Raw genomic sequence first — 24,917 nt, forward strand, 5'->3', positions numbered from 1 at the left:
TAATTCAATCAAATTAACAGAAATAGAGAAGAAATGTATTTAAGTAAGGCAACGCAACTATAATGTTAGATCTGGCAATTCAGGAATCATTATGCTGCCCGAATGGTGGTGGTGACCTTGATGTTGGTGGCTCTCGGACTTATTATTCTTTTGATCCACCGGTTTCTTAGACTGCCCAGGTGGATTCTTGAATACAGGGCTATTACCTACATACATAGTAGACTATTATGTAGTAGACTAGTAGTACCTAGCTGCCTATGTAAGTACCTATCTATACAGAATTATCAATCTAGATCGGGTTCCGATTCCTATATTTCTATTTATTACCAAGCTAATTCAATCTTTCTTAGCCTCAAATTACATATGTAATGTGCCTGATCCAATACATATCCTCTTCGACTCATCTCATTTTACTCCTTCGTCGATCTATCCCGAAGCAATTATGTTTCATCTTTCTTATAGCGCCGTCGAAGTCACGAACGACACAGGTGGATATTCTCATCGATGCCGTCACATCACTCCTTGTTCCCGGATTGCCTCTCCACTTATTACCCGGCTCTCAACAAATGATCCCGATTCGGTAAGATTTCGGACTTTGGGAAAAGCAATAGAACTAGAGATTAAGTGAGCCCCATCACTAGATTTTCTCTTTGTGTTTTCAATAATAATTTTTTCTTCTTCATCTCTTCCCCCTTCATTTCTCATTCTTGATGCCCTCGGATGTGGTTCTTTCCTTGCCGTACTAGTTTACCTAACGGCCTAACCTTGGTACCACCATACGGCCAATGCTTACTGTGCATCATCTATCCCAGCCGTTAGCGCCCCGGCATCTTCATCATCTTGGTCATCTTGGTCATCTTGATAAGGCATTGCTTACTTCTTCAAGATTTCTCTTATGATGTTCGAGATACGTTCTCGAAACTAGACGAAAATCCGTCTCATGCTAATCTAGATGCGATCATCCCACCCTCTTCAACATAGGTGCCATCATCGATACCTTGTTATAGTCTTACACTATACAATATAGCATCAATGCTCTTTCGCCACATTCATGAATATAACCGTAGATACCTCTTTCAAGGTAACTATTCTTATTTCAGATTAAGTTTGCGGCGAGCTAGGATCAACGAGCGAACTCAATTGTTGGGGTAAGCCCACATCTTCAAGAGCCCAGCCAACCGGTTCAGGTGCAGTTTCTAAATACGCATTTAACGAATTTAAGTATCAACTTATTAGCGAGTTATCGGAGTGCTAGTCAATTAAGCGAATCTAAGGTCTAGTGCAACAAGCCAATCAGCTAAAAATATCAACGGTGTTTTTCTTCTCCTGTACATTCATGTACACCATCGCGACGCAGGTCCCCAACGTCATGTCCGGCCAAATACGGAGACTGTCACTGTCTCCAGCGTAAGCTGCATGAAGCCCAGCATGGCATTTTTATCAAATATTTCCTCCTTATCTCGGTATTTCATCATCATTTTTTATCATTATTTGGGAAACTAATTCCCCGATCCAGCATGGTCCGCCTGCCTCTTGGGGATCATTCCCGTGGGATCTTGGTTGACTAAGAAAAATCCTTGAAGGATCCTCATAGTCATCCATGTCAGCGTGCTCTATTCTACCCCGGTGTCCGACGCGTCTTCGGCCACTTAGCTTATAGTCTCATATTCCCATCGCCGTGAGAGGGTAGGCAACTACTTAGTAGCAGCCACCACCAGACGGTACACAATCTTTTTACCAAACATCTATTGGTGCAGAGAAGTTATGTAAGAAGCTGGAAGATGGTTTTTGTAGTTCTTCGGGCCATCGTAAACGCTTGTAATGTCTTAGAAACAAACCCGCTTACCTGTCTGCCTACCTATCAACCTACCTAACCAAGTCTTACCTCGGGGAAAGGCATGAAACCCTGTGGAATCGGTTCCCGAAAGCCGCATATCTGAATTGCCGATGATATTATAGATAGTCCAAGATCACAGGTCCACGATATCCGGAGCAGCCGTCGACGGTCAACTTCCAAAGCTGTCTGTCATACAACGTCGAGCTCCGAATTGCCATTTATTTGTCATGCTCCATCTACAACAGCATCCGGCCCGTAATTAATGATTAAACGTTCTGCTACAACACACACTTCACCTCCTAGCAAACCCACAGCGGATGCAATGCAGATATAAGATCCACTCGAGTAAAAGGCTCGGATGCAACCGAGCATCGAACGGAAACGTGCGTAACCGACCGAGTATACGCCGTCTCGTTATAGTAATTGCGATAAGCTACAGTAATAGCCAGCCTTATCCGAACACCCAGTTCGGGGATTTGTATCTAGGTAACCCAGTAGGTAGCATTGATGAAGCCCTGTTGCCATGCACACCTACGTGGGCTAGGTTAGGTATCTTCTAGAACGTCACATGTAACTCACTCGCGAATTGAGAGCATGGCCGGATAAGCTTTTGCCCTCGTTTATTACACGTGCTAGCTACATAGTACGCTTGATCTACAAATCGAGGTAGGTAGGTAACTCAGTCATGCCTACATACATACTTTCTTTGCTTTGCAGATATAGCCAGGCAGATATGTAGCAAGGTCCCCAAAGTCTCCTTGAAGAGCAGAACTGGGTGAGGGATTTCTAAATCCAACGAGCATGATTAAATCCTTCAGTTATTTTGCAGTAGGCTTCATACCTACTGCTATACGTATGGTGTTCAGGTAACAAGTGCCCCCTCTGCTCCTATCTCCCTTCCTCCGCACAATGTTTATGTTTTCGAAGCAAAGAAGTGATATCAAAATAAGCACTCCATCTCCGCCCATCCCATAAACACAAAACGCCGCACAAAGTCATAAATGTGTCAGTCTCAGGACTACATGCATACTTTCTATGTAAGACAAGACCCTCAACACAAGGGAGAGAAGTGAAACAAAACCACCAACAATCACACAAGTGTCACACACACACACACACCGATTCCCCTACATAGTACTTATTACCTCCTGCTTTTCGACTGTGCGTTCGTCTATCTCACTCTTGCCAGACAGATAGGTAGATCAATGATTATTAACTAGGTAGGCATTCACGTTCTACAGCATAGCTCTAGGCATTACCAACCCTACATGCCATCGCAAGCACCTACCCCTCGATCACGCACGTCTCCTCACGGCACACATGACTTTTATATACCTACGCAAGGCACCTTTACACACGTATACAACGTAGGCTTGGGGTGCCTATATACTTACCATACTCTCCAGCCATCACCTCTACAACATTTCCACATCACTTCATAATTCACACATTTACAGCATCACAGCCTCACACATCAAGCATCGAACTACCACAACCACAAAAACCAAACAGTAATTGCAACAAAATAGTTTTTAACAAAGGGAAAGTATTTCTGCCGTTCGGGCTTGTATTACGTACTGCTACACGGGGCAAACAAAATGCCGACCTCCTGAGACAAGTCCAGCGACTATGTATCCAGGGCAGGTCTCTCTCTGTTTCTTTGTGCCCTCCTCCTCTCCTCCTCTCTTTCATTCTCTTTCCTCGCCTATTCGAACCTTCGACAATTCGAGCTTCTCCCTCTTTCTCTCTCTCTCTCTCTCTGTTTGTCTCCTTCCCTGTATCAAATGTTTGTCTTGTTTTTAACAAACTGTAGTAGTGGGGAAGGGGAAGGAGGAGGCTGGTTTTATGTACAACAGGAATATGTTTCCATTACACACAGTTTGTCCCCCCCTTTTTCTCCCACGCCACACTAAAAAGGGAGAGTCGTCATCAACTAAAGTAATTGTTGGTCGCTGCCGCCACCTCCTCCTCCTGCTCACTTAGTATGCAGAGCAAAGGGGGGGATTTGGGCATTGAAGAATAAAAGAGGTTCAACATCAGTCTAGGTAGGCCCCGAAAATAAAGCACTGACCCTTCCGTGATCCGTAAAACGCCCCGCCTGCCTCGAAAACACCATCATTCATCAATCGAGGGGAAAAGAAATATGCCTGAAAGCCCATTGACACCATCCGGCCGAAAATCCCTAGCCTATTATGATGAATGCAGACAGGCATGCTAGTAGAGAAGTGTTGATATGCAAATCCGTCCGTTAACTCGTGACGCCTCGGCTCAATGCCGCGACGGGGGGTATAAATACTGGTGCCTGTACGGTGCCGTCCAATACATGTAGAACTGGAAACAGGTACAAGAAAAGAGTAAAGGAAAGATTAAAGGGCCTTTAGTAAGTCTCCCCAAGGTCGCTCAATTTTCTTGGCCTTCCAGTGGCGGGATCGTTCGGTTGGCTAGCACTAGTTCTCCGAGCCGAATGCATTCCACCGCTTTGCCGCCGCGGCATCGGGAGCGAACTAGGCACTGGTATGGCACTAGCCGAGCCATCGGCATCGTACTTGCTGTATGTTCCCCGGCGACTTGGGGTACGCTCTTCGAAACGTTCGTCAAATTCGTCGTGGTCGATGCGGTTCATGCTTTGGGAGTGACTATGCAAGCTACCACTCATAGAACTTCTTGACCGCAATCCCATGGGCGTTCTCGCACCTGAAAAGCTTGTTCGAGACATGGGCCGAGCAATCTCACTACGACTAGCTGGTCTCTCAGGTCTCGCATAGCTCGTGTTACTAGCACGGCTGCTTGGTCGTGAGATGCTAACAGAGGAACTGTCTGGGTCGTAGTTGCTAGTTCGATTCGGTAGCGGACCGAAGGATAGCCTTGAGATGCCCGAGGTACTGAGTCTTGATACGTGTCTGCTTGTAGACTGTGTCGGGGTTTCATCTGGTATAGAAGAAGTAGAAGAACCGATAGTGCGCTTTCGCGAACGCATCGTAACCGTAGGTGGTACCTGACCTACGCCGTTGACCGATGGTCTCGGAGATGCGCGAGGCGGCGTAATCACAGGAGCGGGCAGCTTAGACCGCGCAGACTGAACACGGGCTTCCAGTCGTTGCATCTGGGCAGTGAGAGTACGGATATGAGTAAGGGACGTTGACGGTGGAATTTTGTGTGAAGTTGCGCGGCTTGTAGTGGTGCGCGACGGCGCCGGCGTGCGTGTGCTAGTAACAGAACGCATGCCTGGTGCTTTCATACCACTGGAGACCGCACCCTTTGGCTTTGGTGTAATGCTGCGGTCTGCTGAGGGGATGCGGGATCTCTTCTGTGAGTTTGCTGGGGTCTTTATCTTTGAAGATAATTTGGGAAGAGGTGCTGAGGCATCGGACATTGGTGGCGACGGAGGTTCGTTGATCGTAGGTGCTCCCTTGCTGGAAGGGGGCAAGGAAATTTCGTCGGGAGGTGTAGTGATAAGAGGGGAACTAGCCATGGAGCGGGGCGAGTCTCCGAATGTGGGCGATTCGGGTATAGACATATCCGTAGAAATCGTAGACAAATGACGATTCTCTGCCTTCTTGATCTTGTCCTGCATGATCTCGGCCTCTACCTTGAGGTCGGAAAGCTCCTCGCGCAATCTTTGGGCTTCGATTCGCAGTGCCTCTCGCTCTTGTTCGCCTATCTTGACCTCCTCCTCCATCATGACCGCTCTCTCAATAGCAACATTGTACTTGGATTCCATATCCTCAAGAGAGGAAGTGGTGTTTCGCGCCTGTCGCTCGAAGTCATCATTGGCCACCTCTATGTCGCGCAACTTCAGCTGCATAGTACGGTTGGCATCACGAAGATTCGTAATCTCCTTCTCCAACGCATTCTGCGCTGTGTTCGCCTCGGTCTTTGCTTTCCTGCATTTTTCCTAGAGCAAAATATCAGTATTATATCGAAGCAGACAAAAAAAAAAGAGCAGAGAGTAAAATAATATTTACTCACTTTCCATTCGTCGACTTCAAATTGCAGTTCTTCGGCTTTTCGTTGCAGGTCGCGTTGTCGCTTGTCGGCGGTGTCCAAATCCTTCTCGAGTTCGGCTTCAAGTTCGTGACTAGATTCACGGAATTCGGCTAGTTCGTCGGCCAATAATTCATACTGTCTCTTGTACCAAGCTAGTGACTCCTCCGGGGTAGCAGACTCGTTCGGTGGTGAAGATGGTGGCTCGGTCATGTTTGTGTATTATCAGTGTTGATAGTATGCGGTACGCGTAGTCAATCCCGCCTAGGTATGTTGTCGTCGCATTGGCGGTGTGGGGGAATATTCCCTAGGGGCTTGGGGTATACGAAGTGGCTTGATGCGATTATCGATCCTAGTATGCGACGCTAGTTGAAATATTGTTGGCTTTGGAGAGTAAAAAGAGGTCGAGTGTCGTGGTGTTAAGAGAAGAAGAAGGTTGACGATCGGAAGCGGAGAATAAGTCGTCAAGTTGAAAGTTAAGTTTGTCGTAAAAGGCGAAGTGAACGTGAATGTAAAGGTGAATGTGAATGTGAATGTGAATGTGAATATAAGTGTGATTGTAATGTTTGGCTAGGACTAAAGATGGTATATTCCTCTGTTCTTTCAGTCTGACGTTAGTATTTCTTGGCTCTCTTTATTTGTCGCGTCCATTCTATGTCAAAATGGACAAGAGATGGGTAGAAACACGCAGGAAACTTACATCATTGACGTCTGTTTTGCTTCGTCGGTGTGAATTTACTATTGCCGGGTCGCAAAAACAGGTCAAGACCTAGTCGAATAACCGTTGGGGAAAATAATAAAAGGGAAGGGAAGAAAAAAGAAAAGAAGGGGGATCGTTGTCGCAATCGCAGTCGTCGTCGGCGTAGGTATTTCGAGTTGGTCGTTCCACTTACCGTAGTCGTCCTGCTTATTTTTGTCGTGGTGTCCGGCGAAGATGGACTCGATGTTGTCGACGGATAAAAAATGAAGGAAATCAAGATACGAGCGAGTTGTAGCAGCGCTTTCCTTTCACTGTCAACATTCTCCAAGTGCCAGGTGCTCCCCCCTTCAATCCACGTCACGCTAATATTAGATAGGTTTAGCGCGGGACATGTGTTCCTGCCCGCTACCATGACAACCCGTTACCTATTTGGTCTTGCTACAACATGCACTTTCCATGGCTCACCAGACTTTCTCCACTGTACTGTAGAATACAGGTACTACTAGGTACTTTATGTAAGTATGTAGGTACGTAGAAAGTACAAATAAATGTGTTGTTGTGTTCGAGAAAGTACTTTGCATTGCATGTCTTTATACCGTGTGTGACAAGTACCTCCCCGTTATTTTGATTGGAGTTTATGTACACATGTGCAGTCTAGTACATCGGACGGTTATTCTTAGATCTTGAATGGATAAGAGCATTGATTGATTGAAAGAACATCGGATCTCTTAACAAGCTGCATTACATTAATTCATCAACATTGAATCCACTTCGAACTTCATCGTGCATCTGCACGCCGGGAGGGGAAAAACGCAACAAACCTTACCACCTTCATGCCACCTAACCTGCCAACTCCTGCTAACTAATTCCTACATACATACTACTAGTAGTAACTACATACATACATAGTATGACTACTAGGGTACATATTTAGGTGTAATAGTTGGTATATTAATCCATATGTAGTCCCTTGTCGACTCCACGTCCGTGAAAGCCCATGCGCTCGGCAACATGTATTTCGAGCTACACTTATCTACACTAGGTATGGGTGCCATGGACATACATGCCTAATGTATGTATGTTCTCTATGTTGCAGACATTCATCGTTATCTACCAGATTCTACCTAGGTATGTAGTGTAGTAACCCACCGTTCATGCGCCCAACCGCTGCACCATGAGACAATTTTGCATTGGATAGAGCGGTGTGTCATGCTGTTCTTCTAGTGTTTCAAGATCGTACCCAACATCACGGGGTTTAGAATCCTTTGACTATGACTACCTAGAGATCGGATGAATGCCAAGTCTAGCATCTACCGTTGCTAGCGTCAGAATTAGCAAGGATTTCCATATACACTACTGTACTCTTGGGCATCGAGGTTCCATATTTGGGTATGGATCAAATCATTATATTATGTCCTGATCCGAAAATTCTCGAAGGGGCGCACATGGTAATCAAGCGATCAGATGGTATAAAATAGGGGGGATTCTCACAACCTGACAAGGGAATGAAGATTGCCTATCTACCCAGGTAGATACCGAGGTATGCTCTCAAGCCCTTTTAGCTTCAACTGAATTCAAAGACAAATTGGCTTGAAGTATTAATGATAATGATGTCTTAGGCTGAAAGCTCAAAGGCTACTACCTCCCTAGGTAGATAGTTTCAACCCCAAATAGGCATATAACCCTATCCAAATGCGACTTTGGAGCCGCCGCCAACACAACATCAAACACTAGTTTATCCGACTACTCTATAAGATGCGCTAGTAGAGCATACGATGGAAACCTCGCCACTACATAGTATATAACGCTTCGGGGATGCCAACGCGATTTCTCAACTTGATATCCGTTGAGTAGAGGTGCCTGGGAGACTCAGGACTCAGGAGGCCCCAAAAATTCAAAATCGATTTCAACGGGTATATCCCCTATTTTCGACATGTCCGTCAAACATTAAGCAAGATTAAGTGAGTACATAGGGCTGATGGAGTTACAGGGTATATGATGTATGTAGTCAAAATGATGTGATGCGTGACGATGTCCTGGCTCGTGCTCCCGATTCGCAGCCCCATCCGGGGCCAAATTGTCTCAGTCCACGATGGAAGAAAGTATTTACTCTAACCTACCTATCCTCGACGTTTTGTTAGGTGGGCACCATGGGATTGATTGAGCCTAATCATGGAGCGATCCCCGTGCCAAAGGACAACAAGGACAATTGATTGTTCGGTGAGGAGCGAGTATTATCCATACATAATAAGCTTCGAGAGATTGCTCTGTGAACTAATCTGCTTGCTTTCTCCAGATGCTCAATATTCACAACTGTCTCTTTAGTATATTGACATTCGTCAACACACGAAAATCAAAGTATTCGGATGCGTCTCTACCGATTCTATGTAAGTACATATGAAAAAAAAAATCAATGAAATAGCTTACCATGAAATAGAGTCGTCTTGATCCAACCCCGAAATCGGCACTGTCGCTCATCTAGTTATTGTTGGAATATAGCAAGTGCCTTGATGAACTGCATCGTGCCCATGGGAAACCCGGCCAGCCTTACAGTAAGTGGAGATTGCTTTTCAGCTTCGTTATCATAAGTCTATTCCCCATACTCGAGAGCATGTCCTCATCGAATTAGCACAGGTTGTGGCATGCTAGTAGAAATGTGTTTCTCGAGAAGGGATCCGGCACCAACCCGCCGGTAGGTATTACCAGTGTTGCCTCTGGGTGCTGACACGATCACTATGATGTAATATCTCCGCGTGTCCTCGTCGCCCTCCTTGTCGCTTCCGAGGACGACGCAGCGTAAGACAGATGGGTCATCAACGTCGACATTGTCAAGGGTTAGTCGCTCTAATATCTCGTCACGATATTCTCTCATGTTGATATCCTTAGCAGGGGCTTCAATCTCGGGCTCCGGCTTGCCTGTCCGTGTCTGTGTAGAATTGCGGAGCCGGCCACCTTCGAAAGGAAGTACGAGGTCATTTTTGTTCCAGAGAACTCTGTCGAAAGGTGCTTCTACGTAAGATATTGGGCCGCTGTAGGCCATCCACGACCACGACGGAACAGTGCGGTCGCTTGGGTATTCTATGGGTACCAACTTATCGCTACCCTCTCGTTTCCACATTAAACTTCGGTGAAGGTAAAGCGCGAAGATCCCATAATCGCCCTCCGTTTTGAACGTCCGGGCTAGTCGTTGCTCTATACCAATGATTCCCATGGATCTATCCGTTGGTTTGGTGAAGGCGAGCCTTGAGTACATCGTATAAAGGCCTTGGAACAGTATAATCCTGCCCTTGCGGGAGTAATGTAAAGCAGAGCTGGGAAAATTGGAGTCTCCAAGAAACTCGGCTTTAGAGCTAAATGCATGGAAGGCATATTAGTGATCATCGCTGATATGAAGCATTTACAATGCTTACTTGTATATCTTGGCTAAGGTCTCGCAGCGAACTCCTTCTCCACACTCCCAGTAGACCTGGTTGGATGTGAAATGTATTGTCCGTCGCGACAGTGCTCGTTCTTGTAGTACCCAACCGCGCTCGTTTAGCACGGATTTCTCAACATCGCGATGAAAATTGTCGATGTACTTGCAAAGGTAAAACGTGCGCTCGCGCTCCTTCACCGTCACGTATGGCCTATCATGTCGATCGGACAGAAAGCCTTGTGAGCTCGAAGTGGCGGAACTAGCTGCAATCGTACAGTATGCCGAGCTAAACACATATTCCATCTTTCCTGCTTCAGTTCCCCAATCATCCGCATCTTCTTGTATTATGCAAAGCGAATCTATCCATAGGTACCGAATCTTTAGGCCTCGCGTCACTGTTACGGCATCTTGGAACGTCTTTGGGAGCATTTGAAAATCAATACCGTTCTTATGCTTCTCGATACTGCTTCTGTACGTGCAGAACTGTTCCTCTTTGGCAACGTTGCCCCATCGATAGCTAAGGGCAGTATATCGGTCGATAAAATGACCCTTTGCGTCAACTAGGCATATATTAGATGTCGAATTCCCCTCAACATCCAGAAGTCTCGTAGGCATGTCAATAGGCGACGAAGGAATCAGGCGACTACACCCGTGTGTTTCATCGCAGTCTGATAGCCACATCAATAAAAGTTTCATCTGTTCAAAGCTGCCTGGTTTGGGCAATTGTGGAAATCCTAATTGGGCGGGATGGAATGTGGCTAAAGTGGATGTGGGTGCTGTAGCTGATTAGTATCGATTATTGAAGACGGAATGCGGTAAGCCTGAACCTGATTCTTGATATATGGAAATAAGGGGCACGAAAGTGTTGTTGGTCTTGTACACCCCGAGTGTGGTTTCTTCACGCACAAGCTTCCCACTTTGGAGAATTTCTCTATCATTATCTGGAAGATCTAGAAAGCACTGGTAGAACAACGAACAAAGACTGCAAATATTTGAGTAAGTTACCAAGTTCGATATATTGTAGGAGACTTGGAGGTCAGGCAACGAAATGTTTATTAACTTGCAAGAATCACACTGTGCCCTGGAGCTACCGTTTGGGAATTTCCAGGAAAGATTCTTGAGCGCTTGTCGTCCAAATTCTTTATCCGGTTGTGGCATCCAAATGTCATCCAGTCGTTTTCCTTGCTACTTCACGAGATGTCAGCATCTATCCGAAAGAACTAGCCCGACAGTACGCGTAGGTATTGAAACATGACCAACCTGAGGTTTGGAATATGAAATCTTGACCGTGGCCAAGCGCTCTTAATCAGCCGCGCCGTAGCGAGGTCTAGGTAGGTAGGTGCTTATGAGAAGGGAACGACGCCCCTAACAGGGAACCAGAACGATCCGGTTAGCTGGCACGTACCTGAACATATTCATCTTTGTCGACCGGACCACCGACCTGACCACTATTGTTAAAGTTGTTGCCACTTTCATCACGTCTTGCTCTGGCCCAGATCGCTGGGTCGAAGCAATAGGATTCGTCGCACTTTGCTCGTGTCGCTATTTTCTCCATGCAGTTGGATAGTTCGGTGGCTTTTGCACGGCCAGAATTTAACGGCTCGTCCCCTGTTACTAATTCAACAACAAGGAGCCTTTTTTCAATCAGGTCCAGAAGGTCCTTGAGCGCATTTGTGGAGGGTTCGGGGCCCGTGACGATTGCTCGCACCTCATTCATCCATGAATTGACGGATCGAGCCACCTCGTGCTTTCCATCGTGTTCCTCCCAGAATTGATCCCGGAGGGTAAATCTTTCATGCCCCTGAGAACCATAAAGAAGCCACAATAGCCACTCCATCAAAACAGCTCCCATTGACCAAGTATCGAAGTCTCGCGACATGGCGTTGTTGGAAGCTCCATTTACATAGAGTTCTGGGGCTGCGTAGATACGTGTCCCAAATCTTACAGTTGTGCTTGGCCCACGCATCTGTGTCGCTTGGGTATGAATTCTAGAGATCCCAACATCGGCAATCAGAAATTTCCCTTCTCCACCCTCGTGTAAGATGTTCTCGGGTTTGAGGTCTCCGTGTGTAAGATTGATGTTCCAGAGCGATTTCAGACAGCCACAAAGTCCTGCCATCTGGGAGAGTGTCCATGATATCAGCTTTTTGTCGAGAGATGGAGGGGTTTTCCAGTAATCTCGAAGGTCACCTTTATCAGGAATCGGGTTAAGTTAGCTAAATTACCTCCTTTTAGCCTGGGGAGGACATACTACATACCTCCATTGCACCATGGAAACAACAAGCAGTAGTGTACACCAGCATTGAACCCCACAAGTGGTGTGATGAGATAATCATGCTCTAGACGCTTTATCTGCTCCAATATTTTCAACTCCTTTTCGAAGAATTTCTTTTCTAACATTTGAAAAGACTTTATGGCAACCACGTCCCCAAAGGCTCCATCGGCAATATGAGCTTTGTGGATGTAGGCGCGGTTCACGGTACCGAACTGACCTCGTGGGGGGGCGCGACTATTGTCTGTAGTGAGAGGTAGAGGGCGGCTCGGATCGAAGCGTTTGGATAGAACGCCCTTTTGGAAAACAGGAGCAAGAAGCTTCCATTGAGTGCTTTCGAAATTTTCAAGAAACAGAGGATTGAGGGAGCTGACTTGTTCCCAGCACTTGGAGTCACAATCGCCAGTACTCTCGTCTAAAGACTTGACGATACTTTTCTGCGGTTGCGCATCATCTATCTGTATCATAACGGGGAGATGCTCGTCGCAGAAATCATCGTTGTAGAAAAGCTCTATAGCTTCTGGGTTTAGCAGACACTCCAGAATCAGGAATACCTTCCTCGCTTTGTTCTGTATGAATTCCAAGAGGGTGTCCGCTTTCGCGGCATTGAAGTTGGCAGCCAGGGTGGTTTCAATCTCCTCTTTGGCCACCAAGCGTTGGATGGCATCCTCTGGCAAGTAAGGACGAGATATTTCCCCAAAGTTACTTCTCTCGAATTTCTTGTTGATTACAGATCTTCTCAACATAGCAGTTTCAGACATTGTTGGTACTTCTTTGATGAAAGGTGCCGATGAATCCTATAATTGAATATCTAAGTTTATTGAGAAGTTGGACGAAGACAGATATGACGAAACGAAATATATGAGATTCAGTGCTTCTAGTGTAAATAAAGTAGGATAGATTGTGGATGAATGTGATTACGTTGCTGTCGAAGACAGAGGAAGCGTACGTGACTAGTACCTAACCTAGGCAGATAGGCAATAGGTAAATATATTTGAAATTCCTCTAGGCATATTTGATTCATGTATTTCCGCTAAGGTGATCGATCGATCGAACTCATAACATAGTACGATTATTGAAGCCGAGTAGTGTACAAGGTAGTTATCCAGCTCATCGTAGACAAACCCCGAAATCTTCAGCAGGCTGTCAAGTCTAGATTTTGGTGGAGAATCTGGACACACTCCCAATGGATAGATGGCTTTCTGGATATGCGGCTTGAAGCAGGCTGTCGCTATTCATATTAACTGGGATAGATAGTTATAGGTAAGTATCCAATTAATGGAAGCGAGTAAGCAGGCTATCGCCTCGGGATTTGGGTCGGTGTGGGTAGGTAAGGTGTACTGCGAGGCTAATTCGGGCATTCGTCTCGCAAGATATGTCAAGTGCCCGAGATTTATTCGACGTATGCATAAGTTGGAGGTGGGTGACAACTGCTGCAGCGAAGTGTACCAATAAATAGCGAGAATTCTGTGATATTTACATGGCTGACATCATTCCTGATAAGTGATGCTAGGTGTAGATTGCCTCCCATCCGTGTAGATTGGTTCCAAAACAGCTGGCAACGCTCCGCCCCCTTTATGTTTTTAGACTGTTTATTACATCTCATTCCAATCTGTTCCACCACCTTCCCCCTTTTCTAGATACCATAGCTGAGCCTCACCTTGCAGAGCCGTGATTTAGAACTCTCCTGATGTCTTTAATGGTTTATCTCCTACAGCTAAACAGCTCGAGGCTACGCTTACCTAGGTAGGTATAAAGGATTGTATCGCCGTTTTAGGAGATGAGCCGCCTCGCTAATATACATCCAAGTCCTCCCTACGTGTGGCTGTATATATGGCTCAACATGTGGCTTGTAAGTCTTGGAAAACCTCAAGGCTTCCCCCCTTTGCAACTTCGAGCCTTCAAGTTGAGTTCAAAACGTCTTGCAAACATTCCTCAGTTAGTTCATAAGATGTTTTTTTTGCATTTAGAGCACACCTCTAACCTGGGAGCTTAACCTAACAGGTGAAGGTGAGTACATAGAGAAGAACCGTTGCCAACTACGAAAGAGAGAAATCAATATGTACCAAGCATTACTCATTTTCCATTCATACTTATGTTCCTTTCTTAGGTATTGAAGAACGTTAAACTATAGGCAACCTTGGAACCTAGGTATCTACCTAGGTAGCCTAGCCACCCATGACACTCCTAATCATACTCTACTCCGCTGTGGTTGGCAAAGAGTTGTTATCCTCAGTCTCCTGTTTCCTTCCGCCTATTACGACATCATGCCTTTTGTGACTGCTACATCTATTAGCACTTTATGTCCAACTTCTTGTCACTGGCACTTACTTCTTGATTTCCTTAAATTTTCTTTCGATCTCCTGTAGAGTATGGCCGATGATCCGAACATTGTACATATCATTCTGCAACTCAAAGCTAAATCCATCGCCAAAAATGGGTTTAAGCACGTTAGATAGCTCGACAGGGGTTTCGAAGTTATTAGAATGTAATTGAATGACTGTTCCTTCCGCCTGCTCCGTAGAATCAGAAGTGGCTCGATGCTGGGAGTCTTGTTGAGTTGAAGAAGTCATGGCGAAGAAATGAAAGTAAACTATTGAGGGTAAACACTTGGAATGCGTGGCTCTGGCCTTATGCCATCACTTGGAGAGGTTAAGGTGTCTGCCTTATACATACCTAGGTAATACCTCGTTCATTTCGGTGAGGAAATACCTCCTTAGGTACCTACGTAGGCTCACCGGGAGAATTCGGCGCTATTTGAATGAGCTTATTCGAATACGACATACCTAGGCATTAAAACAGCATATCCGAATGTGCAACTCTTCAGCTTGGTAAATAGCTTCCTTTTCATGCAGCTTCGTATGCCCGAGATTTGCTCAAGCTATTTCCTTTTACGTTATTAAGTTGAAATTGCGAAGGTTTAAGCCTTATGTAGGTAGGTATCAAGCGAGCTACGAGATACTACAATTACAATGTAACTACCTAGGTTAGTAGACAATGCATACTACCGGCCAATTCTTTTTCAATCTTGCAACATCATGTAATAAGCAACCTCTGGGGCATACGTAAGACTTTCTACTCGTATCCAATGCCAATAATAGAAGTCAATCTTGATGGAAAGGGTGGTGTAAGAGTAATACCAGCGCCGCGAACGTCTAATCAGCCGCCGAAATTATTGAGACCTATTCACCTCACCACTTACCTACTAGATAAATATTTCGGCTAGGTAAGTATGGAGACAGGCATGTTTATCGGCAAAACTAAGACAAAGTTGGCTGACACCTAAGTATGATCACCAGGTATGCTATTGCCTTGGCTGGACTTGGATAGATAAAGTCGGCAAGGGTGGTGTCGGGGTAGTTCTCCTAGATATTCAGCTTGTGCACGCATTTGTATTTAGATATCATACCCTGTAGCATCAGAGTGTCTCTGGCTAGACCTTTATAGATGTGACTGGCGGGCAGCTGCGCAATGTGACATCCATAAGTCTAGCCTCCTTGATAGAGGTGGTTCGTCTTGCCAGATGATCAGATATCTTACTCGCTAAGAAATGCTCAAAGTGTATGGTCTTCCTACTCAATATTCAAACTTGGGGCTCTGCTAAACGTGTACATATTTTGGGGATAACCGGGAAGTCCGAGATAGGGGTAAACACGCTCAAGACTATCCATACATAGGTAGGTACCTTGCTTAACCAAAAGAGGTTTGCTTATGAGTTATTAAACAGCATTACACCCTATGTAAGAGCGGCTCGTTCGTATACACACCATCAGGATCAAGGTGATAATATTAATCATAACAGCGAATGGAAAGGGGATCGATGAGGTATCGATCCTCGGTGTGTTTTGCCTTTTCGCTCTTTCTAAAGACCCGAGATAGTATTGCTTACCTAGGTAGGTACTTGACAGTTTAAGTAGCTCACAGCCATACATACCCTTACGCTACCTTTCGAGCCTTACGCTTAGAATCGCCACGTAGTTATACTATGATTTCTCCCATCTATCTGTTGAGTTTTGACCTTCGTAATCATACCTGTATTATATCTGAGCCTTATACTACCTAGAAAGCCCAGAGTATATCTGCGACATGTACTCTTAAGTCCAACTATAGGGATTTAGGATTCTCTCCAGGCATGTATCAACGCGATTACCAAGGGAACCACCCATTGTCAAACAACTCCCACCCTCCAAGGAGTATTTATACCGGAGGCATAGTGACTGTCCGCGACCTTGGGTTCCAGCATGGATGGGAAGCCTACGCGAAGGCCCAGAACAAACCTTGCATCGACAACGAATCCAGTATCATTCAACTCATCAAGGGCGAGCTGGGCCAGAAGCTAGTACGGCGGGCGCCTGAGAATCGCCAAAAATATGACTTCTTTCCTTTGAATGAAGTACTATCATTACTTCAAAAACCAAACATTGTGCTTGTACTACGTAAGACGTTTCCGGGAGACGACACTTTGATAGAGAAGATCTACCAGGAACGACCGGAGCATAGCCGACGCATGATCCTAGCTATATTGATACTCATCAATCAGGTTGAATCGATCAAACTCTTCATCGACAATGGGATCTATGATGGCAATCTTCCTTTGTATGAAATCGAAGGTCAACCCCATAGTAAGATAATCCTATGCCATAGAAAGATACGATGCTAATGACAAGCCAACACTAGCTTCCCCCTTTAAGAAATGGGTCAGCTACGAGTTATTTCGCGTATATCAATACAAAATCCTCGTCCCATTCTTTAATATGCCTCCCAATGCTGTCCATTTTTATAAGATTGAGGATAGCAGTATCAGGCTTCCCTTCATTGAATGGCATGAGTATAGGAATGGTGGATATGGATCGGTCCAAAAGGCTAAAATCCACCCAGCTCATCATAATTATGTAAGCTCCATTATGCCCCCCTTTTCTAGTTCGGGCTTCGATTTAGGGATAGGTGAATGACCGTGTAAAATATGTCTGGGCTAATTGTTAGGGGTTAGGAGCTAGCTCATGGCCAACCGTATTTCGCTATCAAAAGTATCTTGAAGAACAAGCAAGGATACCACGAACTTCAGGCCCTAGAACGGTTTAGTGGTCGTAACAAGGGCCATGAGCACATAATAAGGCTACTTATGGCTATTCAACATGGAAACAAATATCATCTGGTATTTCCGCTTGCAGAGGGAAACTTACTTGATCTCTGGAAGCAGGACACGATGTCACCCAAAAAGCCAACAGATGTAGCCTGGATACTTGCACAATGTTGTGGAGTTGCTGACGGACTCAGATTGATTCACAACGGTTCCGGTGAGCCTTCTGATGGCGCCGTAAACAAAGGGAGACACGGTGATATAAAGACAGAAAATATTCTCTGTTTTCAAGCACCAAAAGGCTACCATCGTCTCGTCATCTCCGACTTCGGTTTGACTGACTTTCACTCCTCTCATTCCGTCTCGGTTGCACCCGAAAAGGTCACTGGCCTAACACGTACGTATCGTTCCCCTGAAGTTGATATGCAAATACCTACATATCGGGCATACGATGTGTGGAGCCTGGGCTGCGTTTTCCTAGAGTTCATCTCCTGGTTCCTTGTTGGGCATAATGATACACGGGGAAAATTCAGTGAAGAACGGAAGAACGAAGACATCCTTTGTTGGAATATCGGTAACGTCTATACAGAAGACAAGTTCTTCAATATAAATAAAGAGATCCCAGTTCTGAAGACATGTGTGAAGAATGTGAGTTTATAACTCTTCTTGAATATACAAAAATACTTATTTACGAATACATTTTGATTTATTAGTGGATATCAAAACTTCGGACGACGTCTCCTGACTGCATCAAAGAGTTCTTGGGCCTCATTGAGGATGGTCTTCTTACTCCGATCCAGGAGGAGAGGTACAACATTGACCGGGTCTGCGTCAAATTATTCGAAATACGTGACGACTACACGAAAATGTTAGACTTCTCTGAGGACCTCGAAGTCAACTCATCAAGTGAAATGGCTATAGTGAAATGCCGTGTCACTGGATTGCTACACGTATGTTGAGCCCTAAACCATATATATGTACTGGAAGATGCTTACAACGGTAGAAACCCCTGGACGAAACTCGGGATACGCAAATAGACCGTATCCAGAACGCTATACTTAAACAGACAAGATTGAAGAGAGAAGCGAAAAATCCTCAAACCAAGGCTTATGAAGCCATAGACTCCAGTACTTCATACCCCAAAATTTCGCAGGAGAAGCCCATGGCCGAGCCAGAAACTCGAGGTTCATCAGATAGGTTGGCCGAGGGCAAATCAACTGAGGTCATTCAAAATGTCACTACCTATGTCCCTCAAAGCACAAGCACGGATGGTACATACCTAAACACCGAGGAAAGACGCCAGACAGCAAGTCATGGAATACCAAGGCCTGGAAACTCGGAGAAAAACCATATGCTGGAGCCACCAGAAAATGACAATGCGACAAGCCCACCTCGCCTCTTGGACCCGAAACCAAAGTTCTCTATGCGCAGACTGGGCAAAGAAATGCTTCTTGTACAAAACCCCGCCCGCTTGAAGAGGTTCTTCAAGAGATTTAAGAGGTTTTCAATCATAGTACGAAGGTCCACAAACCCATAGGTCAGGGGCTATGACAAGTCATACGTCCAGACATGGCTCCTGTCTATATAGTAGGTAAGACGTTTGACACTTCTAAATTCTCAATCAAACATGACTGGACACTTTTCAATAGGGGCTTTTCTATCTTTGAGACCTAGTAGTCGCAGATTTTAGCTTGCCAGTTTGGATGAGTAATGAAGGGGCACGGTCTCTACTTGATATCAATTAGGGTTCACATAACTAGCTCATTCCTGTTCATTAGGAATAATACACTCTTTATATTGCGCCTAATAACTTATAACTGCTGGTAGAGACACTTCTCTACATGTTTGGGGTCAGATTCGGGGTTATAGCACGTGAACAAGGCTCTCCCCAGATAGATATAAGTATGAGCAGCCCTTACAACACTCATCAGGGGGAAGCTGAAGACTGCCGTTAACTGAACCCTATGGGCTCATCCAGCATACCCTTCTGCACATGATTCAATGCTGTAATGTAGACTTTCTAGGAAACTGGCATACCAAGGGGATGTTTTACATCAGATGAAACAATCAGAATGGTTCTCATAGCGACCGAGGAAAGTTCCGTCGACTTCATTGAACAACCCACTTTAATCTCAACATGCCTCTAACATAGTTCTACTCTCCCTAACTTCCCCGGAGTATTCAAGGCTGGAGTCAGTCAGTATTATGCCGTCGGAGTGTTTTCAACGCGCAGTTTCAAGGGGCTCTCAGTGTTAAATTTCTAATATAAGTACCCTAAGTACCCAGGGTAAGCTACTACCTAGTAGGTATGAAGTAGGACTATTACTCGGTGAAAAGCATTGCCTAGATTCCAGATCCCTAGGCTAGGTGATAAGGGGGACGTTGAAGTATTCAATTGGCATAACATAGTATTATCTCTAGACTTCAAACGCATCAGAGATTTGCAGCGCCTCTTAATACTAGGTAACCTTGGAAAGTCGTTGTAGCCTGCTATAAACTGAGTGATATATCTCTAACTTGAATACCAGGGTTTAATACAGATAATTCATCACAACTTTGAAGCTATTACCAGGAATCTGAAATAGCCAGGCTGCTTCGCCGGGGTTGATGAAATAGAGGGCATTGCCTGGGCACTACTATAGTTGGCCCCGACGGCGTTGCAGAATCCAAAAGCATGCCTACCATGTACCTAGGTAGGTACTAACCTCTCTCACGTTTATATGGCACGGCATGATTACTAGGGATAGCCGCACATGTAAAGCTTACGATGGGAAGAGGGTCTTGTAGGTAAATGAGGCGACGCCCTCGACCAAGACAAGCCGTTGATACAAGCGTCACAGGAAATACAGGCCATCGTATCCCTAAGTTAGTATAATTGTAACACCCACAAACTGAAGACATCCTTGGCATAAAGTTAGGAGAAGTCACCGGAAGCCAGGGGTAAAAGCTTCCGCGAGGCATCTCACAAGAACATCACGAGCATTCGGCCTCGGTGTCCAGTGACCTGCCCTCGATGCGAAATAAAAGGAACTTCAACACCATCTGGTACGCACAGACCTGCGCCGTATACCCCAGCCACGAGACAGGTCATTTTCAGGGTCCATTGTGGTGAGATGAGAAGTGGTGTAGGATGCAAGGAGTGGATACTTATTGTAGATAGATTAATACCCCAGCTGTTGTCAAGAGATTCTTATTACTACCTGCCTGCATGCCTAGCAGTGCTCATATGCGTGTTGCATCTTTTGCCATCGCAGCGACAGCCCTATCTACCTGGTACAAGATAACCTTGTGACCGATCGTCGCCACTATGCATACATCGTTGCAGATCGATCGGATATCGACAGCCTCAACACATTCCCGGGATCTATTTGATTGGCTAGAAATCTTCCGGCAGCTTGCTTATTCCGTTTCAGAAGCAAAATTACGCTAATGCGCAATCGGCCGCAAAAGGTGTCATGAAGAAGGAAGAAGAGCCGCCCAAATTCGATGTGAGTCTAGCTCTGGGGGGGGGCGGTTCTATTAATAAATCTTTCAAGATAATAGTTTCTGCGATTGGCGTTTGATTCTAAATTTTTTTATAGCAGAGTCATGCTGCGCCCAATATATTGTTTATCGTCTCATACTCGTAACTGTTTATGTTTAAAGGTTTGATTACAAGTTGTATAGGACCATATTCCTTTTTATTTTTATTTTTATTTCTTTTCATTTTTGTTTTCCATAACCCTACCTAATTACGTTGATACATTTTCCAACGACCCATTCTCAATCAAGACTTAAAAAACTTATACCTAAATGAATGGCTGTGAGGCATTGAGCACAAAACCATCCGACATCCGTCTTGAAATACTATGGGACACCACAGACGACGGAAGTGTCCGCAGATTCATAATCCACACATGAACTACTTACTGTGACTCAACATACTACGCACAACATACATAGTATGTTGCATACCATAGCCGATCCATCGATTGGCAGAGGATATCAAATGCGTCCGAGGCCATCAATATAAACACGGCTCTGGTACCATCCAGCTCCATATTTTAATTCGATTCGCTACCAAATTTGAAATATAGATTATAGATTACGTACCTGGTACTAGGCTAGGTAGGCAGCTGAAAGATGAGATGAGTTTTTTTGTTTGGAAGGAGCCTGCAATTTGAGCATCGTGTTAATAATTACGTCGTAGTGATCGAATGTGAGATCGAGTCGAATGTTTGGAATCGCGGTATCGGACTAGGGGGGGTGGAAAGGGGGTGAAAAAGACCCTTGACGTAGGTACCTACAGTAACCTACTAATACCTATCGTACCTTAGGTATCGAACCTAACTAGACCGCACTTACACTAGTCAGGCCTAAACATGGGTTGCATGGAGAATCCAAGAGGGTGGTACCCCTTGCAACCCGCTTTTAGCTTTTGACACCCCTGTCTAGTAGGCCTGTAAATGTGACCTACCTCTCCATAACTCCATACATACTGCCTCCACTGCCCTCCAGGCCTACTCCAGGCTATGTAGTACCTACAATTACATAGTACTACCAGGTTAGTGCCTACTTACCCGTGGACCCTAAGACCCAACTAAACTTGAACCTCTTGTCTGTCTACATACCTAACCTAACCTAACCTATCCTACATACTACATACATCCCACAGTACCATTACCATACCTATATGTTTAACTATACATATTACATACTTCATAAAAATATCATCGTAATAGGTTAGCTGCTCTTGTTTTGTTTTACTTCATACGCAATCCCTCTATTCTATTTTTCTTACTGATTACTGATCATATTTTTTTGCTAGCCTTACACCGTTGCATGAGGCAGACACTAGTCTACCCATGGCCCACAGCCTCGGGTCCAGTCTATCCATTACCTAGTAGGTGATCAATCTTTAATATCTTATATTATACATTCTGATGGGGCAGCATCATTCTCAGTTCGTCCAGCTCGAATTCCAAAGAAGGAAGAAACAAGGCGGCTGAGGCGTTAGCTTCGCGTCATAGCTCTGGACAATATACAGCCCGCCCAGCCATTGGACCATGACCAAGCCTATGAGAAGTCCTAGTTGCGAATAAAGGGGGGGGCTTCGTGAAATGGAGGACTTCGTATGGATTCCTCAGATGAGAGGCCAGTGTTTCTTTGCTACTGCAACCATCTGAATCGTTGTCTCTAAAGCCCGGGCCTCTAAAGCCTCACCTCGAAGTCTATGATCTATCATCACCAAGGTGACTCGGATTCTCTGAAATATAACAAATCACACGAGCGCGGAGCACTCTCCGCGGAAATACTCAGTACACTTTTTCGAATTATTGTAACTTACGTGTATCATATTATTGTATAATGGTTAAAAAAGAAATGAAAAGGAAAAAATGAAAGGGAAAAGAAAAAATGAAAAGGAATAATAGTATCATCATCAATGCTTTAGGACTGGCATTGAGGCTCTTGACGTTTCTTCTTGGTATCACTCGGAGGGACTTAAATAGCCTTAGAAAGAAGTCACCACCGCAAAAGATGGATGCCGTCTCTTGTCCGGAAAAGGGTATACCAGCTAGACGAGTAAGGATTGTCCAAGTGTTTCCAAGTTCCAAGTTTCCTCACAAGTAGCACAACACCTACCTCAACTACCGTAGCCATGGTCACGATCGAAGTCCAACCGCCGGCGCAAGCCCAAGCCGGGGCGGTCATGTACCCGCCCCTGGTGATCAGCTCTGACAGCAACGCCTGCGACTTCGTCCAGATCGCCCTCATCGACTCGTACGGCCGCGTCCTCGAGGACCAGCTGTACGGCACCCTCTCCATGTCCGGCAAGAGCCTCGACGATCGACACGCGTCGCGAAGCAGCCGGTCCACCGAGTACTTTGCCTTCCCCGACCTCATCGTGGGCTACCCCGGCACCTACTACATCCAGGTCACCGCCGTGCGCATGGACTACAGCTCCCCCGACGGCCCCGCCGCAGTCATTGCTGGCTCCACCACCTCGGCCCAGATCATGGTGTATGAAGAAAGCGTCGCCACGGAGGTTCCATGTAAGCTTTTCACCGCGGTTTTTGAACTATGGCAACCGGTACATACATACCTAACTAGACACTGATGACTTTTGTTTTTACCAAATTTATAGCCTCCGACGAACAGTCTCTCCTGCGAAGACTACGCCGAAACGGTGGATTCGGCATCCCTCGATCGCCTAGATGATCGTAAAAAGTTTCTTTCTCTTTAACTAGGTAGCTGTAACGGGATTCTGGGAATGGCGCTTATGGAGATGGTTGGGGGATTGGGATTGAAAGGCAAAGATTGGGATTTGTGTGATTTATCAAGACGCTGGCGCAAAAGTTCAATGGAGGGGGGGGGGGTTAAGGAGGGGTTTAGGGGTTTCTTTTAGTCATTATTTTCAGGGGTATCTTCATCTAAATTGTATGTCAAACGTCAAATTGAGATTATTCTATTCACACGAGCAAGGTTGAAAATAGTACGAGATTGGGTTTTGACATATCAAGTGAGATCTGAATAGGTGCTTAGCTGAGATGTGATCACTGGTAGAATCTGTTTCTGGGTACTATTCCTCGCTTGTTGCTTATATCTTGAGGTGATTCAACATGCACTGGTTGGGTCGAAATGCCAAATATATTCCTTGCTCTTTTGAAGGTTAGGCTCATGAATTACCCTGAGTACCCATTACGCAATGCCACAGCCGATATTTTCATCAATGAATCTGTAGATGCAATGTTTTGCTGGTGTTGTGGCCTGAATATCGAACGGTAATCAAACGATGGTCATCATAGTCAAAGACCCTCGTACGGAGCCTCATTGCCACGACGTAGCCAACTAGGTAGTTGTAATAGTCACATGCATGCGAGCTAGCATTCGCGGGATGCGGATGCAGATGCAGATGCAGATGCAAGCTAGTCCGTAAGAGATCCTGCCCTGTCTCTCTACAGACTGAACTATTGGCTTCGGGGTACGCCTCTACCGCTAGCCACCTGATCGTCGGCCCCCAAGGGCAATTGGCATTTAAAGCTACCTAGTTACCTAATTAATGTCTATTACGCTACGCTACGGGACTAATGGGAACTTTTTTCAACCATGCAATCCATATGCACAGGAACCTGCCGAGGTCTCGGGTAATTGGTGAGAATAAATTCCCATATCGTGTTGCTGCGGTACGACACCGGGAACTTGCAGATCCGAATCGGAAGATGATTTTTATTTATTTACTCTTCTTTCTTTTCTTTCTTCCTTCGATCTCATTTGGAGATTTGCTTACGTACCTTAGGTAGGTAGGCTTTTGTTTAGGGTAGCAATACTACACAGCAATAGGCATGTCACTCGAACGCCAAGTTGGGAAGCGGGCTTGATGATCGGCATAAGCAGGCCTAACCTACATAGGTGAAGCATTCTAGAATGATTCCAGTTCCGACGGCTTGGGATACACTAGAGCTACATAAAGCCGGTAACAGTTTTACACGGGACTTGGCGCCACCGCCCTTCTTGAGTTACCGTCTGGAAAAAGATCGGCAACGCATTTGGGGCTTCGACGAATGCTTCTTGAATCAAAACAGACAGATGTCAAGCTAAATAGTCCACACACATAACCATGTAGTACACACACATCACTGGATCTACATA

The 24,917-nt window shown here is 45.4% G+C and overlaps 5 protein-coding genes across 5 annotated transcripts; 2 read left to right on the forward strand and 3 right to left on the reverse strand.

Annotated features, from left to right (window-relative positions):
- Window positions 1-3,970: 3,970 nt before the first annotated feature.
- GGS25DRAFT_112903 (NUDE protein) lies at window positions 3,971-6,225 on the reverse strand. The gene is made up of 2 exons (XM_049256056.1): window positions 5,807-6,225; window positions 3,971-5,732 (listed from the first exon to the last, which is right to left on the reverse strand). Exons 1-2 carry the CDS (start codon window positions 6,032-6,034, stop codon window positions 4,215-4,217), a joined length of 1,746 nt encoding a protein of 581 aa, XP_049119829.1. The 5' UTR covers window positions 6,035-6,225; the 3' UTR covers window positions 3,971-4,214.
- Window positions 6,226-9,138: 2,913 nt separating this feature from the next.
- On the reverse strand, window positions 9,139-12,969 carry GGS25DRAFT_517961 (HET-domain-containing protein; the record flags this gene model as incomplete). Its single annotated transcript, XM_049263462.1, has 6 exons — window positions 9,139-9,871; window positions 9,932-10,712; window positions 10,764-10,918; window positions 11,012-11,121; window positions 11,342-12,126; window positions 12,195-12,969. 6 exons carry the CDS (start codon window positions 12,967-12,969, stop codon window positions 9,139-9,141), a joined length of 3,339 nt encoding a protein of 1,112 aa, XP_049119830.1.
- A 1,437-nt stretch (window positions 12,970-14,406) lies between these two features.
- Window positions 14,407-14,781, reverse strand: GGS25DRAFT_517962 (uncharacterized protein; the record flags this gene model as incomplete). The annotated part of the gene is made up of 2 exons (XM_049263463.1): window positions 14,407-14,488; window positions 14,540-14,781. 2 exons carry the CDS (start codon window positions 14,779-14,781, stop codon window positions 14,407-14,409), a joined length of 324 nt encoding a protein of 107 aa, XP_049119831.1.
- A 1,400-nt stretch (window positions 14,782-16,181) lies between these two features.
- On the forward strand, window positions 16,182-18,825 carry GGS25DRAFT_528964 (kinase-like protein; the record flags this gene model as incomplete). The annotated part of the gene is made up of 6 exons (XM_049265236.1): window positions 16,182-16,830; window positions 16,886-17,100; window positions 17,199-17,685; window positions 17,770-17,936; window positions 18,002-18,238; window positions 18,292-18,825. The coding sequence occupies exons 1-6, from the start codon at window positions 16,341-16,343 to the stop codon at window positions 18,823-18,825; spliced, it is 2,130 nt and encodes a 709-aa protein (XP_049119832.1). The 5' UTR covers window positions 16,182-16,340.
- Window positions 18,826-22,223: 3,398 nt separating this feature from the next.
- GGS25DRAFT_113110 (uncharacterized protein) lies at window positions 22,224-23,497 on the forward strand. Its single transcript, XM_049256057.1, has 2 exons — window positions 22,224-23,320; window positions 23,413-23,497. Exons 1-2 carry the CDS (start codon window positions 22,927-22,929, stop codon window positions 23,484-23,486), a joined length of 468 nt encoding a protein of 155 aa, XP_049119833.1. The 5' UTR covers window positions 22,224-22,926; the 3' UTR covers window positions 23,487-23,497.
- The last annotated feature ends 1,420 nt before the right edge of the window (window positions 23,498-24,917 follow it).

Source organism: Hypoxylon fragiforme, assembly GCF_022984875.1.
Source record: "Hypoxylon fragiforme strain CBS 206.31 chromosome Unknown GGS25scaffold_2, whole genome shotgun sequence".
NCBI classification, from domain to species: Eukaryota; Fungi; Ascomycota; class Sordariomycetes; order Xylariales; family Hypoxylaceae; genus Hypoxylon; species Hypoxylon fragiforme.